At 46.0% G+C, this 20,386-nt stretch overlaps 1 protein-coding gene across 1 annotated transcript; it reads right to left on the bottom strand.

Annotated features, from left to right (window-relative positions):
- Positions 1-209: 209 nt before the first annotated feature.
- On the bottom strand, positions 210-15,731 carry LOC310756268 (keratin, type II cytoskeletal 8-like). The gene is made up of 9 exons (XM_083599980.1): positions 15,058-15,731; positions 10,883-11,091; positions 9,058-9,118; positions 8,870-8,965; positions 6,869-7,033; positions 4,669-4,794; positions 3,857-4,077; positions 3,191-3,246; positions 210-2,168 (listed from the first exon to the last, which is right to left on the bottom strand). The coding sequence occupies exons 1-9, from the start codon at positions 15,406-15,408 to the stop codon at positions 1,978-1,980; spliced, it is 1,476 nt and encodes a 491-aa protein (XP_083456106.1). The 5' UTR covers positions 15,409-15,731; the 3' UTR covers positions 210-1,977.
- Between the last annotated feature and the right edge of the window lie 4,655 nt (positions 15,732-20,386).

The following is a 20,386-nucleotide window of genomic DNA, read 5'->3' as shown; positions in this document are numbered from 1 at the left end:
TGCCTAGGAGTGTCAACTGGTGTCTTGTAAGCTAATAGATGAACCAAGGGCCTTGCTTGCTGATCACCACCTACTTTGGTTCTGTGTTTGCATCACTCAGTTTTCTCCTTAACCCAAGTGAAGCCAGAACATGCCACAGCCCCCTATTTGCTGCATACCTCCAACACAAAACAAGTGATTCTTGGGTGCAGAAAATAAATGACGACATATTTATGTAATTAATGCTTTTATTAAACAAGGTCTGAGGTGAGAGGTTTGCTGTGCACAGACACCATTTGAGGGGAGAAAAAACATAAAAGAAATGCAGTCCATCCTCCTGACCCATTTACTCCACAAGTCCCATAGGAATGAAAAAGACTCTGCCTGGCTGCAATCCTATGGGTGCTTACATGGGAATGAGCCCCCCAAGTAATCATGCATATATAGGCCTATGCCTTAGCTCTACAAACTTGGGCTCACTTTTGCATTAAATGTGGACTATTGGGGTTGTTAAATGTTAAGTGCCCCAGTCTAGTTTTTTAAACCACCACTTTGGCCCTGCAAAGGGGGTGGGAGTTACAAAGCCATCTCCCACATCAAAACCATGCTGGAGGCAACTAAAATGTAAGGTGTGTTTTAAGAATGAAATGCACACATTTCTGCCCTCATCCAGCTAGATTGAGTGATACTGCTGCTCACATTCATTCCCTCTCTCTTAGTTTGGGGGAGTGAACGCACGCAGTACTTTTAAGGCCACAGTTCCTACCAATGCTTATTTTTATTTTTGTGTGTGTTTATTACTTAAAATATTTTTAAAAAAGCAAGCCCCATTGAATTCAAGTAGAACTTCCTTCCTAGTAAAAATGCACAGGGTTCATTGAGAAGTTCAGCTATGTCTACTGCAGGAGGAGCAACAGTGGAAGCACCACCACCAGCCTCCTAACAGAAAGGTTACCTGATGTCATGCAAACCAGCTGGATGGGCGATTCAGCATCACTTTAACTTGTCAGCTGTGGAAGGTTAGGACCAGGAAGATTTCAGCACTTTCTAAGTTTGTGTGTGTGTGTGCATCTTTGGGAGGACCTATGAGTTGGGATTGGGGAGGTGATCCAACCGAAATCTCCTGTGGGTTCTACAGAGGCTCATCAAGGATTCCACAAAGGGGCAATCCCATCATGGTAAAAGAATCAAGCAAAGACAAAAGTCCTTGCATTGGAAGTTTATGTAGAAAAACATTCCAAGGAGGCAGAGAAAATTACCTTTGGGGCTGTTTCCATGTAGGAGACAGGACATTGCATCAAGCTTCATTACCCCTGGGTATAAGGCACCAAGGCAGCTCTATATTGCCCAAGGTTCTCTCTTTGGCTTACAGCAGGATTGGGAACAAGTAGCCCTCCAGACATTATTGGACTCCCATCGCCTGGCTGTTGCCCATGCAGGCTGGGGTTGATGAGAGTTGGCAGTCCAACAACATGGGTTGGCCACAAGCCCTGCCTGCCTGCTCTGTGCTATGAGAAGCTTTGCCTGCTGATTTCTACCATTCAACCTGTAGTTGAAGGTATAAGAGCAGTCCTAGCTTCTCTCCCAGCACCCAAAAAGTCACTGGTAATAGTTCTTGAGTAAAACAGGAGTGTCTACAGACTTGGGGGGGTACTTAAAACATAAATCACTTGTGTATATAGTCAGGGTAAGGAGAATCTCAGCTCTTTAGGTAGGGAAACTAGGGGAGAGAAAAATAGATGGAGAAACAGGGGGAGATGGCTTGAAATCTGAGTAGGAGCAACCACCCTGCAACATTTTGTTGCAGGTCCCCCTTGTGATATCTGATGCCCCAGCAAAGGTTGAGAAGAAGAAAATTGTCCCACTACCCCTTCTCCTGCCCCTTTCCCTCCCCAATCCTCCCATTGACCTTTTGACCTGGCTAGATAAAAGAAGGCTCATTGGATTTAAGGCACTCTAAACTGCTGGAGGTGGTTCTTTTTGGATGCAAACAGCATCTCAGTTGGACAGCACATCTGAGGACTCAGACACCAGCTTCCCATCCCGAGTCTCAATCTTCTTGATGACAATGGCCCTCGACTTGGTGACTGCAGAGCTCTCCAGTGGGGAAGAATTCATGGAGTATCCACCACTTGAGTATGAAGAGCTGTAGCCACCCCCATAACTACTGAAGCCACTGGACAGACCACCTGGGTGGGAACAAAGGAGTTTAATATTAGAGACAGAGTGGTGTTTCCAAACCCTAGTCAGGGGAAGAAGCTGCCCCAGCTAACAACATCTATAGCACATAAGAGCAGCCCTCCTAAACCAGGCCAATGGCCCACCTAGCCCAGCATCCTGTTTGCATGGTAGCCAACCAGGTGCACCTGTGGGAAGTCTGCAAGCAGGACCCGAGCACAAGAGCACTCTCCCCACTTGCAATTCCCAGCAATTAACAGCAATCACTCCGAAAGTGGAGGCAGAACATAGCCATCATGGCTAGCAGCCATTTACAATGATGAAAACTAAATGTATATGCATATGCATTTTGTTAATTTGTTCCCAGAACAATGTGAGTCATCCATGCAACAGTGGGGCAGTCCTGTTAAAAAGTTTCCTCTGGGCATCCCAGGGTCCCCTTGGTCAGGACTCTGGGACAGAACTGATTTCAGGGCAACGGTGATGCTTCTGGGATTCCCCCCCCCCCCGCCCACCATAACACAATCTGCATTGGGGAATTATCAGCCTTAATCCCCCCCCGGGGTGATATTGCTGCTCCTATTATTGGCAGAAACTGGGGAATACATGACACAGGGGGCCTCCCAGGTCCTTCAAGCATAGATGGTGGATACATCCAACATGGTGGCTACATTTTCAAAATTTCCACCTATCAATGAAGGTTGGTTAACTGGGACAAATAGTGCCCTGCCCACTGCTCAACCTGCCAGGCAGCCCCTTTCAGCCATTCCAGGAGTTGCACTGGCTGTCAACTTCCTGCCCAGTTTCCTGCCCAGTAGAACTCAGAGGAGGATGAGGACCAATCTAGGAGGAGTTGGCTTTGCCTCTCATTGGTAGCGCTGGCTATATCTGCTTTTCAACTGGTGTATCACCAGCAAAACATTGTGATATAGAAAAGGGAAATCTAGTTGCCATGACTCTTCCATGCCTCAAAACATAACGCTGTGGATTCATCCTATGCCTCTATTTCAACGAAGTCGCAAAGTCTGCTTACCTGAATAGCCGGTTGTTTTGGTCTGAATGCTCAGGTTCTGCATCCCTGACTCCAGCCTGCCAAAGTGGGTGGAGGGGAAGACAAAGCAAAAACAAAATCAGCATTCCGGGGCAGAAGAAGCAGGGACAAAAAATGGAACTGCTAAAAGCAAAAGTCTACGTGGAAGTGGAAGCATTTGTCTATGTGCCGGCAATCCCAATTGCTGCATACCCATGTAAGGACAGAGCACTGGAGCATATGCTGCTGCCAGAATGCACTACTGGTTGTGGGGGGTGGGAGGAGAGGGGGCTCCAGAGAGCTGGGGGGTTTTGCAGGTGTATTCTGCAACATGCCATTGACAAAATAATAGTGGTGAATTTCTACTGGACAGTCCAGTCCATTCTGCATTATTGATCGTTACACTGTTGCTTTCAGGAGGGGCACTCTGGCATTAATAATCAGTGTAATAAAAGGAGGACGAAGAAAAGGCATCCCAGAGGAATTGCAGTATAGTTACTACAGAAGGAAGGGGACATGCACAAACTGGAAACAAAGCAGTACATTAGCCCCCAAAATTTTTGCAGGCACAAGCAGTACTGGAAACTAGATCCCATATGACCACCCAAATGCCACCAAGAGCACTTTTTAAAAGAAGTACACATGTCAGAGCCCTGTCTTGGCACCCACCTGTTCTCTTCTCCTTCCAGAAGCTTCCTATAGGTGGCGATCTCTATATCCAGAGCCAGCTTGACGTTCATCAGCTCCTGGTATTCCCTCAGCTGGCGGGCCATGTCTTGCTTGGCTCTCTGCAGGGCAGCCTCCAACTCAGACAGTTTGCTGCTGGCATCCTTTACGGCCAACTCCCCACGTTCCTCAGCCTCAGTGATGGCAGCTTCAAGATTAGCACGCTGGGGAGGAGAGGAAAAAAGGAAGAGCCCAATGGTTTTTCCATTTGCAAGAGAGACATTCAGCACTGCCTGTTAAAATCCCAAAAGCCAGAAGCAGCGGTGCAGTGCTCCAGAGTGCATATAGGTATGTGCATATGTGTGTATGCCAAAGACTCAGTCCTATTTCTGCCTCTGGGTCCCTGTCTCCAGTGTCCTGGAGCTGCCCAGTCTGCATGAAAGAAAGGGGAGTTTTTTCACCACTGAGAATAACACAGTCAGGATTGAAAGGAGGCGAGACAGCCACTGAGGACTGGCTCCTAGGGTCACTCTGGAAAAGAACACTGAGGAGGAGCTGTTCTGTCTGCTCCAAAACCAAGCATTTAGGAGCACTGAAAACACTAGGTGCTTCAGTTTCAAGGGAAATGGTGTGCTGCAAGTTCTGCCAAGAGCAATTGAACTTGAAGAAAAACGCAACCAATATGATATTGGAGCAATCAAAATCATTTGCCTATGTACAGGTAGGTGGTTGAGTTCCATGAGGTCAGAGGCCTGCCTCTTTGGCTAATGTTATTATATATGGCACTGTATCAATCACAAACATTGCCTCCTGACCTGGCCTTTCAGACCCTCAATTTCTGACTGTATCCGGTTGATGATCCTGTTGAGCTCATTGATTTCATTCTTGGTGTTGCGCAGGTCATCTCCATGCTTGCCCGCCACTGACTGGAGCTCTTCATACTACAGGGAGGAGATAAAAAGAGACAAATGTGACATGTGTTGGGAACAGCTTCCAAAAAGGTGTCTCTCAGTAAAAGGCGAGGGTCAGAGAATCTCGAGAATCCAGCAAGGGAAGACCTTTGCAGACACTCAGATGGAGTGCCCTGTTACTACTGCCATGACAGGCAGATTAAACACTTAAAACACACAGCGCACACACAAGGGCAACCTCTTAAAACATGGAGATATTTAACCCTCCACAGCTGTGACCCTCCCCCAGTGCCCTAATGCTGCAGTAAGACTGAGAGGGGGGGTCTTCCACTGGTGAGCAGAGGGGATGCTGCAGGTTGGGTGGGTGGGGCCCTTCTCTTCCCCACCAACCAGGGAATAGAGCAACTTTTCTCAGATGTTCTCCAGGTGTTCTTGAACTACAACTCCTATCACCCCTGACCCCTGTCCACTTGCTAGGAATGATGGGAGCTGTAGCCCAACAACATATAGGGACCAAAGACTGAGAAAGGCCTATTGACCTATTGACATTTCAGAGCAGACATGAGTCTAACATAGCATACACACCATACATTTAAAGCACATTTAAAGCACTCCCGCCCCTTTAAAAAAGGAATCCTGGGAATTGTAGATCTGAGCGGGGTAAGCTACAGTTCCCAGCATGTCAGGATGTTTTAAATGTTATGGTGTGTAATGCAGCCCAGGCACAAAACAAATTGAGGGGGTGGCCAAGTCATTGTCTCCTAAGCTACCTAAGACGTCCCATTGGAAGGGCTAAACTAGGATCAGCCCCTGAAGTTCTTGGAGAACAGGTACAATATGAATGGGGCAGGTCCTCTGCATATGCCTCCTGCAACTTCCAAGAAAACTGGTAGTACACTGGAGTGGCTAAGAGTATGAGTCACAATGCACAAATACTTCCTAAATCTCACTTCAGCCACAAACTCTCCTCATCTGGCCTTAGGCAAGCTATTATCTCTTAGCCTCACCTGCTTCCGTCTGCAACACAAGGATGATCATAGTAATACAGGGTTGTTGTCACTGAGATAATATATATGTTATGCACATTGCTCATACTTTATGCCAAATTATGATGATTAACGTGATTGATGTCAAAGGGCAACTTTCCACCCACCATCATCTCAAATACTGAAGCTCACCAGCATGCGTTTGGCAGCCCCACTCCCCATCACCCACCCCATTTGCAGATTCTAGGATCAAGGCAGCTCACTTCCAATTAAATATAAATCCATCAGACAACAGAAGCCAGGAGATGCAGCACATGGAATTCAGGGGCAATTCAGAATAGAATACACCGACCCTTCTCAGAACACCATTATGCAGGTCATGCCAGTAAACGGCAGTTGTTTTGGCAACCCTACCTTATGTAAAAACTCACAAAATTCAGGATCCTTTCTAACAAATTTCACTTGCAAAGTTAGCTAACCTATTGGAAGCACACTAGCCCTTGGTATTCTTGCCAGCAGTCTATACATACATTCCCCCTCCAGATGTTGCAGATTTCCTCCATACTCTGAGTCCAAGCAGATTATTTTGCTAGGATTGTTGCTTTTTAATCTGAAATTATGGGGCAGTGTTTATCAATTTACCATAAAGGTGGTGCAAAAAAAGGGTGGAAGTATGTTTCAATATAGTCACGCCATTTCAATTACGTTAGCTGACACTGGCTGTCTTTCACTAAGGAGAACAGATGTAAACTTGTTGGTAATTCAGGGTTTTAGAAGGCAAAGATTTACATCCTTGGCACTGTGGGAAGTTTCACTCTCCCTGGCCACATGGCATGAAAGTGATGTGAGGACTGTGATGATAACACAGTCAATAGTTCGCAGAGCACTGGGGGTGAACGAGTCAACCTATTGCAAACATAAATATGAAAATCCTCAAGCTCATTCACATGAAGTTTCTCACCATTTACTGGGGTTTCATGTCTAGCTAGAAATACCAACAAAAAACATGGAGAAACACAGATCAAAAGGTTCCCCCCCCCCTCGTAATATGCCAATTTGCACCCTAAACAGGAAGGATTCCTAGCCCAGCCAGGAGTAAGCAAGGCAGGGGGGCTCACCTTGATCTGGTACATGCTCTCTGCCTCAGCCCGGCTCTTGGCAGCTATTTCTTCATACTGTGCTTTGACCTCAGCAATGATACCATCCAAGTCCAAGCTGCGGTTATTGTCCATAGACAGGACCACAGAGGTGTCGTTGATCTGAGACTGCATTACACGCAGCTCCTGCATTGAGAGAAGGTTGGAGGCAATTTGGTATTACCATCATTAATCATGATCAAGAAGCAAACAACCATGATGAACCAAAAAGGCCTTCAAGAACATGGGGCATTTTATCATGCTTGGTGGACATCTTTAAAAAGCTTTAAAAAATTGATACAAATACATTAATACAGAATATTTTGAGGGTTGATATTCAACTGAAGCCAGAACTCCTTCTGCTGGGACTAATGGGATACACAACTAGAAAAAGATTATGGAAGATTATTTCAATATTTGTTCACAGCAGAGATTATGCTATATGCACAAAGATGGAAGGACTTACTATTAACTACTATGGAAAAACGGTTATTGAAATTATTGGATTTGTCAGATATGGCAGAGTTGATGTGTTTAGAGAAAAGTCATTGTTGACATTTATAAATCATCAGGAACCTCTTAGGGACTTTTTACTGTGAAAAGGAAAATGGAACTTGTCTGGATATCTGGGTTTGAAGACTAAAAAAAGGTTGGTTTATGGAAAGTAGAAGAATTAGATGTTATTCTGGAGCAAGTGTTTCACGTAAGTCTATATACAGCTGATACAGAATCAGAAGTCTTGTCCTTTCCTTTCCTCTTTTTCTTTATTTCCTCTCAGTTTTTATGTTAAAAAATGCTTGGTACTTGATGTTAAGTTTTGTACATCATCTTTTGTTTTTCAAGCTTTAAATAATAAAAAAAATTCTTATGCAATGAACCAAGAAAGGCCTCAAAGTACACGCTCTGCCACAAAGGCACAGCCCTCTTCTCTGCAAGAGGTTTCAACAGTTAGGATCAGGGCTAGGGATGTTGGGCTGCCACACCTATCAGATCCAACCAACATGGCCTGTTGTCAGGAATGATGGGAGCTGGAGTCTAATAACATCCAGAGCGCCCCAAGTTCCCCATCCTGGTTCTACTCCATCACCTGTACTGAAATTTCCTAGGCCATGTTATTAGTGGTTAGAGCAACGTTTCCAAGAGTCCAGCTTCCTGGAAGAAAGCGAAACACTTTGCCCAACAATGCCTTCACATATGCAGCCCAATAAGATAAGCTTTGCTAAACCTGAGCCACTAGAAAGTCAACTTAACGGTATTGGAAGGAGGAGTTTGTTCATGTCTCAACACACTAGTAAGAATAGCTAAAACCTTATTAAGACCAGGGCCCAGGAAGCTAAAAAGATTTTCAGCATTAGACATGGAGGTGGAAAAAAAGATTTGCTATAAAGTTTAAAGACCCTGATAGCCTCTTTACACAAGAAGTCTGGAGGTGGCAACACAAGAAGAGGCCTTTTTTGCAGTGGCTCCGTGTTTGTGGAAAGCTCTCCCCAAGGGAGGTTCGCATGGTGCCTTCATTATACACTTTTAGGCTCCAGGCAAAAACGTTCCTCTTTAACCAGGCCTTTGGCTGATTGACATACAATGCCCTTTCAAAGCGTGTGGGGTTTCTTTTGCGGGGAGGGGTATTGGGTTGTTCTTGTTTTTATTTTGCTTATGTATTTTGTGTTTTTATATTGCGATTTTATCCTGTGCACTGCGCAGAGACCTGTGGGTATAGGGAAGTAAACAAATTTAATAAATACCAGTAATAATTTCAGTCCAATGGATATGTCTGGGCTGCCTATTCTTATTTTACAGGTTCCCCCTGGTATTTCCAAGCAGAATAGGAGGAAAGCCCATAGGAACCTGCTTTGTCCTGCACCAGACGCTTGGGTCCATCTAGTTAAGTAATGCCCATGCTGACCAGCTACAGGGACACGACAGGGATTGCACCTGGAAGCCCTGGCACACTGGCCACTCTGTTTCCTTAAAGGTGATGCCTACCTCATCATACAACTGCCTCAGGAAGTTGATCTCGTCTGTCAGGCATTCCAGACGGGACTCCAGCTCAACCTTGTTCATGTAGGCCTCATCCACATCCTAAGGAGGTAGAGCACAAGCCACCATTATAATTAAAGACCTCTACGAAGTTGTCACAAAGCATAATAATCACTAGCTAGGAAATCACTCACCTTCTTCAAAAGAACAAACTCATTCTCCTTCTCAGTACGATGGTTGATTTCCTCTTCATACCTAATGGGAAAAGGAACAGGATGGATTAGTTTAGGTGACAAGTGAGCCTAGAATGGCTTCATTTAAACCAAGGCCACATGCTTTTGGTGCAATAACTGCTTTGGGAAGCATGTGTGGAGACACTGTATTTGAGCATGTGCAGAGTGTGCATATGCCCTCTCCTAAGAAACTAAATATCCCACATGCAACCCCACATACACTAGGGGTTAAAATCAAAGGATCTCTAAAACAGAGGAATCAGACATCATAAACTTCCTACCAAGGCTCAGTCCCAACAGCTTTCACTTCACAAAATTAGGTTTTAGCTGGTTTAATTCACAAACCAAAATTAAGGTGTCACTCAGCTAGCATCCAGTTCAATTAACAAGCAGAGCCGCATCTGGATGACCACATGATCTCCATCCCCAGGTGCATAGGATTGCAGCCTCTGTCTTCAGGTGCAATCCAATCCCAGCTGTGTTCCTCTTTATAAACCGCCCCCTTTTTTCAACATGTTAGTCCAGTCTGTTTTCTCTTCCTCTTTTGTGAGGCAAGGTGCATGAGTGATAGACACCAACACAGACATAATATATGCCAAAAATGCATGGAGACGGAGATCCTAATCCTGTCCTGGAGATTGCTCAGGAGTGGGTTGTGGTCTAATCACCAAAGGCTGCCCGGCTCCTCCTCTGGGTCAGAGATGTCTCCTTGGAGTTCCAGGTACCACACCCCTGCACCCTCCCAGTCCCGGGAAAGCTTGCAACCCTGATGAACAGTATTCCCTTCACTGTCAAGTGTGTCTTGAGAGGCAGGCAGGGTGTCCATATGTGTCAGCCTCATTTTGGAAATAGTCAGACACTTGCAAGACTGGTTCGTTCACCCTGCTGGTGGTGCACTGCAGCAGCTGTAGTTGTGCTCGATACAAGGAAGAAGAACAGCACGCTCAGGTAACATGGTGTGTACACTTGACTGAAGATTCAAGGGGGGGGGATAAAGCTACCATGTGCAGGTTTATGACCCAACCATTTTAAGATTCTGCAAAAATGTCTTCCATCCGTTACTTCCTCTTAAAGGGAACAATTCATTTCAAGTGTAGCATTATTTAGAGATTGTTTTTTGTATGCTTTTTAATTCTCATTCCTCCAGAAGCTTTGAAGCGTCTTAGAAACATAGGGTTGAAGATCTTAAAGCAGTAAAATAGTCACCATACAATCTGCCCTTCTCATGTTGTAAGTTTCTAGAGCCCCACTCCACCTTCAGAGTGACCACAGGTGTGTGAAGAGGAATGTGGGGGAAGAAGATGACAAGAGCATTTATTTGCTCCAACACAGTTGCTCCCTGGAAAGAATTCCTCTCCTCCCATCTTAAAGTTATATTAGCACCAATCAGGTTCCTTCTTCGGCAGCGTTTGCCAACATTCCTGATTAGAGTGGGGAACCTGGTTAGCACAGACTGCAACCCAGAGACTGGGACTATTACATCTGCATTAATCAGACATATGGGCAGCAAAAGGTCATTGTCAGGAAAACAGATCCCAAGCCATCAGACACCACTGCCAACTTTAATATAGGGAGCCATTCACATCATTGGTGTGGACTAACAACTTTTATGTTAAAAAGAAGAAATGCAGTAACTTCAGGAAGCCAAATAGTAGAGCTGATTCCAGAGCAACTATGGAATTTTCACAGCCTTGACAACAGGTGTGACTCAGGTTTAGCTTAATGCTGTTTAGTCAGAGGAAGATTAAATAATGAAGGTGGAATAACCCAGCTGCCCCCCACTCACCTAGTCTTGAATTCTTCTACAAGGCCCTGCATGTTGCCCAACTCAGCATCCAGCCTCACTCTCTCCTGCCCTAAGCCATCCAGCTGCCGGCGCAGGTTGTTGATGTAGGCCTCAAACATGCCGTCCATGTTGCTTCGGGTGGTTTTCTGGTTTTGCAGGAGACTCCATTTGGTGTCCAGCATCTTATTCTGCTGCTCCAGGAAACGAACCTGGACGCAAGGGGGGAGAACAGAAGGGATTCCATCCAGTTAAATACTCAGCACAGAAAGCTCACTACTGTAGAAGTCTGCAGTCTCTTCCACCTGTTTCATCAGATGCCAAAATGGTGTAATCTTCTATCATCTCACAGTTGGCACACCCCCACCATATATTTAAAGCAATGGCTTCCCAAGGAATCCTGGAAGTTCACCCCCAACACAGAGCTACCAACCACACTAAATTTCAGATCCCAGTATTCTTTTTTGCAGGGGGAAGACTACCAATGGCTACTAGCCGTTGTTGAAACACCAGTGACTGAGAGGATCTTGCTGCTTCTGCAGATCAGAAATGACTGAAGGACATTCTTAAAAGGCCTCGGGCCAAATAAAAGACCTTTAGACTACCAGCAGGACTCTAGTTAGGAGCTTGTTTGACAGCTGTTGCCCAGGTTCATCAAACACCATAAACAGATGGACAATAAAAGCAGCCTAATTTCAGCCTAAGATGTGTGTGTGTTAATAAAGGTTGTCCAGGATACAGGAGAAAGCTTTTTAGTTTGAGTGCCTACTGTTTGCCAGGTCTTCCCCTTTTATACATTTGGCCTTGCATTTTTCATTCCTTCTCCCTCATATCCTCCTGCAGGGAAGAGTGCGGGCCCATAATGGAGACCACTTTCAAAGCTCCCTGTGAAAAGTTGTTTTCCACACAGCAAAAGTTTAGCCCACTATCATGGATCAGAGAACTTTATGAAGGCAAACTTTTCAGCAGCACCAACAAACCGGCGGCGGGGGGGGGGGGGGTCTGATCAATATTACAAGCTGCAAAGCCACATAGCAACAATTGCCAGAGGAAGCAATTAAAAGCAACTGCCACTTGCTAACCATTTTCATACTCTCCGGCAAGGGAAGCACGGCAAACTTCGCATTTGTTTTATACCACTTCCACAAGCCTCGCTTTCTTTCCCCACCACCATTAGGGTTTCCATATTTCAAAAAGTGGAAAATCTGGACACAAAAGTTGTTGGGCTTTTTCTGCAAAATCTAAATAAAAAGTTTTCGAGCTATTTTAAAGGAAATTTGCCAAAATCTACACTTCCAACATGGGATGCCATATGTCCAGATTCTCCCGGACATTAAAGCGATTTACGCCCAGGCACCGTTTCCAACAGCCGAAACCTGGCTATGTTTGGGAAATTCCAGCAGCCCTAACATGCACCAAAGATTCTGGGAGTTGGTAGTTTGCCGAGAGTAATCAAATTTGAATTAGAGGTTCATTGCCCCGATGCCAAAGAACTACAGTTCCATGGCTGTTGTGGCAAAATGCTTATTAAAGCCAGATTTAAGCATATGAGATTACCCCTGGTGATAAGACGTACGGGTGAGTTGGCATTGCTGGTGTTTAGGTTGTGTGCTTAATCTGAGGCAGCGCTAACTAAGACTTAGACCTGGAAGCCATTTTTATAGGCAGAATGCAGAAGCCCTGTCAGATGGCAAGTAACAACAATGGCGTGAGTGTCTTTGTGTATACCTTCTAACCACAAACAGTCCAGCCCTCAGTGTGGAGAGAGCTGTATTTGGGCTCATCCACACTTCCGCTTGAGCCCTTCCTAGAAAACAGGTTCAAGTGGTTTTCCTGCTCCTTTCTCAGGGAAATTCCACTCTCTTGCTCTAAATTACACCAAACTTCAATCTGGGGAAAATTACCTTTTGCTTTGATTGAGTGCTAAAGAGCTATTTTCCGGGGGGGCGGGGAGGGAGCAGTGGGACTAGAGGAAGTGTGGATAAGCCCTCTTGTCTAACCTTATGGAGCCCTTCATCTCTGTAGGCTCCAGACATGAGAAGCTGCAGCAGTGTTCAAGCTAAAAAGGTGTGGAGCCAATTGGTGACTCCTGTATTATTTATTATTAACACTAATAATTACCCGAGTCCTGTCTGGCTCCACTCAGGTACCATCTGGTGCACATTCAAACACCACACCTGGTCTCTTAATACACCCGATTTCAAACTCTGCATCTTTTTGTAGGAAACAGAGGCCTGACATGAATTGAATGCAAAGGAATCCAATTAACTGAAAGCATTCCTGGAAATTCAGAGACAATACAAAAATTGGAAGGGCCCCGTCCAGGTGTATCAAGGAGCCTGCCACAGGCTCCATGCAGGAACTTTTGCAGAAAACTATTATAGGCAAGGAGGACCTTCCAAATTTTGCAATCCAGTCTCTGATATTCTATACTAAAAACTTGGCATAGCCAGGAATGCACATGGAATTCAAGTTGGTGGTTCTCTCCCTCTTCCCATTCTGCTTTAGCATAAGTGTGCCATACAGAAATAAGGCTTCCACTTTCTAACTCTGCTTATAAGAGTTCAGAAGCTGGCTGCAGGATCAAAGTTTGTAAGCTCCCTCTCCTCAGCTTCACCTCTCATACCTGCATATTTCCTCCCTCCTACCTGCTCCTGCAATGGCCCTGACTTTGGCAATTGGTTCCATCAGGCTGAGGATAGTTAATGCTAGGGAAAATGCTTTTACTCTTCCTCCTTTGAGGAAGTCTGAAGGCTTCTACCCACTAGTATTCAAGAGAGACATTCGGAAACCCAGCTCACAGGAAGCTGCCCTATAGGAGTCAGACCCCGGGGCAGGACCAAGGGCAGTCCTCTTCACATTTTCACTCCCAAAAGGAGAAAGAACCACGGGAGGGTAAACAGGAATCCCACTACCTAGAGTGCATGCTGGGGCCCCAAGATTGCAAACAGCCAAAGAAGAATCCACAGGGGAATGGATGTCTAAAGGGGACCCATACCACTGGTTAGCAGGCAGCCTTTCAAAGCTTGCTTCTAATGATTAGCCAGCTCAGTGTTAGTCCAGGGTCAGTGAGAATGAAACTTTTGAGCAAGATTCAGAGCACAGAGGGAATTGTGAATGGCAGCAGCGGGAGACAGCCCAATCCTGCAACCACTCCTGACAGATAGACTATAATTAGAGAGTGGAAACATTATGGCAGCACCTGGCAAAATAGCTCCTGAGAAGTAAGCAGCACAGAGTTAAACGGAGCTTACTCCCAGGTGGTTGCATAAAGGTTTGCAGCCTCAAAAGGCACCTTTAGGAAAGCCCCATCTGTTGGCAAACAAAATTGCTCATAACCTTTGACTATGGCCCCTGCAGAAGGGGGCAGCTTGCCCTTCCATCCAGGGACGGCATTCAATGATATATGGCGAGTCATTGATAGAAAATGTGATTGAGGACCTTACGGTTTCCTCTCTTTCCCTACCCACGTCCTTTTTAAGCAGGAAAGTAGACAGAACTTTTTTTGTGTAGTCGGCTCTCACACCTGTAGGAGGAGCCTTCGCTTGTTCAACTGGTCTGATCACACACCGGACCAGCTCTGATTCCCCCACCACAGGGGTGAGCAAAGTCCAGGAAACTTTCAGCCCATGAATGTGCTCTTTAAAAGCGATCTTTAGCCTCTTCGTTTCCAACACAGATTCCTGCGCACCACCCAGGAGTAGAATCCAGGTTTCACTTTCTTTGCCTGCACAGCAAAGGCCTCTCTTGTGCTTCTCCTTCACTATAAAGACTGCCATTTGCCGAATTCCCTTTCCTCCATCTCACACCTGGGTACACACACCCTCCTTCATTAAGGATAGATCAGCTGACAGAAGAGGTGCGAACTTTTACAGAGGTTCCCTCCCAGGTCGATTCTAACCGACTGCTTGGGCTGCCCCCCTACAGCTTTCCAGCTCCATCCTCCTCATGCAACCAAGCATGAAGCTCACCACTTAATTTCCCCCATCTTATCTGGGATTGTACGCTCCTCGGAGCCAGGGACCCCTTTTCCCTGTGTAAGGCGCTGGTGGTGCCGCGTCAATTAACCCCACAATAACACACAACCAAATCAGGGAGTCCTCTAGTCCCGTCCCCCCCCCCCCGCTGAAACCACTGGGCTTCCAGCGGGTCTCTCCCGCCCCCGCCCGAGGCCCCACCTTGTCAATCAAGTTGGCGAACTTGTTGTTGAGGGTCTTGATCTCCTCCTTCTCCTTGGTGCGCACTTGCTGGATGTTGGGGTCGATCTCCAAGTTGAGCGGCGCCAGCAGACTCTGGTTGACGCTGACGGCCGTGATGCCGCCGCCGCCGCCGCCGCCCAAGGACGAGCTGCTTCGGAAGCCCCCGCCGCCGCCGAAGCGGCTTCCCCCGTAGCTGGAGGAGGCATAGGAGGTGCTGACTCGCGAGGCGCCGACGGGGCCCGCCGTGTAGGAGCGGCTGCTGAAGGAGCGCGCGGGGCCCGCGGAGGCGCTGCGGAAGGACGAGGTGGACGTCGTGGTGGTCCTCTTCATGGTGGCGCCTTCGGTTCGGGGTCGAGCGGAGCGGGAGGAAGGCGGGCGGGCGGGCTGCGAAGGGCGGTTCGGGCGGCGGGCGGGCGCGCACCTCCTTATATGCGCTGCCGGGCGAGGGGGCGGGCGCCGTCCTGGCCGAGCGCGGACTCGCTGCACCTGAGTGGCTTTTGGAAAGCAAAGGGGCGGAGCCCGGGCCTGCCTCGCCACGGCGGGGGCGGGGGGGGCGCACCTGTTTTAACCCTTCTCTCGCTGGAAGGTAACCCCGAGCAGAAAAGAGAAACCCCGCGCTCAGCCCGAGAGGCTTCCCTGCGGCCGAGACGCCCAAAGAGGGCAGCAGTTGCCCGAGTTTGTCCAGGGGACCCGCCCTTCTCGCCCTTGGGGACTTGCACAAAAAGGGCCTCTGCAGCTGGAGCTCTTTAACGCGGCTTTCCCCGGACATTTCGACACCTGGGAGGAACGTTTTCAGGTGTGGCCCCGCTCTGTTAAGTGGAGACCGGGGGTGTATGTCTGCGCGGACTTGTAAATGGGAGCAAGGCAAGACAGTGAATATTCAACTTCCACTGGGAAGTAAAATAACAACTTAAAAGGAATAAGCTCCTGAACAGCAAAGCAAAACACCTGTTCAAGATAAAAAATGTATATCTTGCCGGTGTTAATAGCCATACAAGTACAAAAGATTCCCCCCCCCCCCGATAGACCATATTAGAAGGAAGGAAGACAATTTTAGTTAAAGCTTTGATATTTGTCTCTGCTTTTATGCTGGTTTTCTCCCCATTCTTGTTCTTCATGGAAATAACTCCTTTTATTCGCCATACTTTATGTATTCCAATAAAGTTGACGTTAATAATAATACCCCTAAAAAATGACTGAGGGGACAAACACAATTTCAGATTGCCAGCCACTGCCTTTAAAGAGCAAATTAGGGGCTAAAACAGATATGAGGTGGGATTTCTGTATGCAGATCTTCCCTTGTTAGTTTTCAAATTTATTTCAACGCAGAGACGGGCTTGTCTTTTGTGCTACAAACTGATGGTCCAGAAAGTTATTTGATGTGCAAATCTAGCTGCTAATTACCAACTCTGACAAAAACGTACCTTGTAAGAGCACAGGCAGCATTGCAGATTTACAACACAATCCTTTGCAGATTTACCTGTAAGCAGCATTTGCTTTTTGTAAAAACTGAGGTGCTGATACTAATATTTTGATAAACATGCTGAGGGTGCCAGTACAAAATGGCTGCCATTGACAACACAAACAAGGCTGGCTGAGTGCCCCTTTGCCCCTTAAGCAACCAGAGATTGTGGCAAACATGGGCTTAGAAGCACTGCAGAGCCTCAGTCCCTTTCCACAGTGGTCAGGGCAGCCACAAGGCATTTGGGCATCTGAGGCAGACCCCCAAACAGCAACCCGCTTCCTGCGAGGGAAGAAAGACCAACCTTGGGATCTGCTGCCCCTGTGGCTCCTGCCACCTGAGGCTGAGGCAGTTGCCTCACCTTGCCTCATGAGTGGGCCAGCCCTGCCAGGGATCACCATCAAGGGCTGAAGGAAGCCAGTGCCTCCCTTCCCTGCTGAAGTCACTGACGGGAGAATTCCCCCTGCAGATTCCATGGGGTCCCCAGGTTGCATGGGGAACCCACTTCACAGAGCAGTCATGAGGATGACTGAGATCACGGTTGCATACACACCATTCACTTAGAGCACATGACTTCCCTTAAAGACTCCTGGGAACTGTAGTTTGCTAAGGGTGCTGGAGGCTGTAGCTCTGTGGGGGGTAAACTACTGTTCTAAGGATTCTTTGGCAGGGGAGTCATGGACTTTAATTATGCTGTAAATGCATGGCATGTACAGTATACAGTGGTACCTCAGGTTAAGTACGCTTCAGGTTACAGACTCCGCTAACCCAGAAATAGTACCTCGGGTTAAGAACTTTGCTTCAGGGTGAGAACAGAAATCGTGCAGCAGCAGCGCAGTGGCAGTGGGAGGCTAAAGTGGTGCTTCAGGTTAAGAACAGTTTCAGGTTAAGATTGGACCTCCGGAACGAATTACCACTGGTGCCTGTACCGAGGTACCACTGTACAGTCATAGTCTGTGAAGCTGACTTAGTGATCATGTAGCACATTTGATTCTTACAGCTGAAAGCACTGTACAAATGCTAAAGATTCTTATTTATGGCACAAATTTATAGTTCCTATCAGTGGAGCCATCAGGACAAGATTTGGGGGGCAGAGACCCAGCAGAGTGAGCAGGGAGTGGGCCAGCTCATCCCATTTTGATGTAACACATTACTAGCTAAAGAGCACCCTCCTCCAGTATGGGTTTCAAATCCCAGGCATCTCCAGCTAAGTCTGCGATAGATTCCCTCTCTGGAGCCCTGGAGAAATGCTGGCAGTCAGTACTGAGCTAGGTGGAAAAGTGGTCAGACTCACTATGGGGCAGCTTTGCAACTTACCTAAACTACTAAGTCCAGAGTCTGAAAGGTTCTAACACGGTGTTTCTGTAACTGTACACTGAGCATCACTAGTGCGCATCAGAGCCACAGTCCACCGCCAGCTTTGGTGGGCAGATGTTAACAGCAGCAGCAGCTCCCCATAAGTATAGGGCAAGTACACATGTGGGAGCGTGGGTGCTGTCTGCCGGCTAACACCCCTCCCAGCTGCCCCTGAAGGGGGTTTGAGTGCAGTGCTTTTTGGATTCCTAGCAGCTATGCAAGATGGCGCAGTCTCATAGTTTCAATTGTTCTGTGCAAATATTACTTCTTTTTTTCCAATTTTCCAATTTTTTAATTACTTTTCCAAAAAAAACCCCAACAAACAAACATACATACATCCTGTTTGTAATTAAACCAAACTTGGTAACATTGTTAAGTGACTTCCTCAAATCCCCCTGATTGAATTTCATTATATATCATTTTAACGGTTTTCCCAAATCTATCTTCTCAAAGAAAAATTATCTTGGTCACTTAACATCTTTCATTCCTTCTATCTGGCTTAAGACATCCTTACATTTTTAAATCCTAGGCCGATCTTGTATTTGCAAGCTTTTCCAATTAGGTTATCTTAACATATTTAGCTAAATAGTCTTTAAATTTTATCCATTCTTCCTGGTACTCCTCCTCCTTCTGGTCGCGGACTCTTCCAGTCAGGTCGGCCAGCTCCAAAAAGTCCATCATCTTCATCTGCCACTCTTCCACTATTGGTACTTCTTGTGTTTTCCATTTCTTTGCTATCAAAATTATAGCAGCAGTTGTGGCATACAAAAATAATTTAACATCTTTCTTGGGAAATTCCAAACCTGTTATTCCAAGAAGAAAGGCCTCTGGTTTCTTAATAAATGTATATTTCAACATTTTTTTCAGTTCATTATAAATGTTCTCCCAGAAGTCTTTCACCTTGGGGCAGGCCCACCACATATGATAAAAAGTACCCTCTTTTTCTTTACATTTCCAACATAAATTACCACTGTTGTGGTATACCTTTGCTAATTTTACAGGAGTCAAATACCATCTATACAGCATTTTCATTATATTTTCCTTTAACATCATACATGCAGTGAACTTGGCCCCTTTCTTTGTGCAAATATTACTTCTGCCTTCACCATCAGTTTTTAAACTTACCTAGCAAGTGCTAGAGGAAGTACAGAGGAAGGAAGAGGCCCATGTTATTTGGGCTCTGTGTATAATTATTATTATTATTGCTCTTAAAAATTTATATACCACTCTTCATCGGTAGATCTCAGGACAGTTCATAACATAAAAATACAAGATAAAAACACAAAATACATAATAAAAACAATAACAAAACAATCCCCAAACCCATTAGAGGCTACAACTGCTAATGGTCTGTTTATCTGGCGGCAGCAGGAGGAGGTGAAGCAGTGGCTGAGGCTGGTTACCTCCAGGCATCGCTCCTGGTATGCCTTTTAAATGCAAGCAGTTAACCAGCTGTGTTTGGATCCCTTGTTCTGGAAACCATTTCCTCCAAAACCAGACAAGAAAGCTAATCTGAAAGGAGTAATCTGTTACTTTAAACACATGTTTAAACACAAGGTTTAAAGCCTTGGAATGAAAGGGGATTTTTGCAAATGACCAACATCTAGCCAATTAAGGCATCTAAATATCTAGTTCTCTTTAACTCACTGATCTGTGTTGTTTGCATGCAGTCATCTCTCTTTGTATCCCAAGGGTATAAGCTAAACAAGGAGCTCCAGTCCCTCAACCCTGAAACTGCATCAGATGCTCTACCTTGAGCAATGTTAAGCAACAAAATGCAAAGTGATAGCTAATATGGTTTTTAGCCAAATGGCATGCAGATAAGTCCTGCTATGATTTGTCCTTTTTTCAATGTGTTGTTCTTGGGGTATACTTGTTCTTTTTAGGGAGACTTGTTTTGTTTTACTTGATGAACTGGGATGCTCCCTATGAGGTTTTGGGAATCAGCTTTGATTCTGTTGGTAGGTGAGGGATAGTGGGAGGGCATTTGCATTGCTTCACGTGAAAGATGGGGAGGAAATGGTTGGTCTTTTTGTTTTTTCAGCTGTAGGATTTGCCCATGATTTGGGGTTGTTGGCTGTTTTGAGTATTTTGCTGAAGTGAGAATAGAGTGGAGGGGGTGCAGCGCTGTGTGCAATGAGAGTGTGATTCTTGAATGAGTGGGTATGACCATATATTACTTGAATTCCTGATTTCTGTTATTGCATATAATAGCAGATGTGCTTGTATATAACAGTCATGTGAGGTATATAATGATGTTGCAAACCACTCCAATCTCCAAGCAGGGCAAGATTCCAGGGGTTCCAGGGTCCGTGTTTCCTTCGGAATGAGGCACAGCAGAGACTCTGGTGTTTATATGATATATGGTTTATTTGCACATATATACAACCTGAGCCTATGATGGAGGGGTTCACAGCATCAAAACCCCAAGAGGGTCCTGCTTATCCCATAGCCAAAGCCTTGGATTCCAGCAGAAGGGAAGCATGACGC

This window comes from Podarcis filfolensis (assembly GCF_964270895.1).
Source record: "Podarcis filfolensis genome assembly, chromosome: 2".
Classification (NCBI taxonomy): Eukaryota; Metazoa; Chordata; class Lepidosauria; order Squamata; family Lacertidae; genus Podarcis; species Podarcis filfolensis.
Note: the sequence above shows the minus strand (reverse complement) of the source record. Positions and strands in the feature narration are given on the sequence as shown.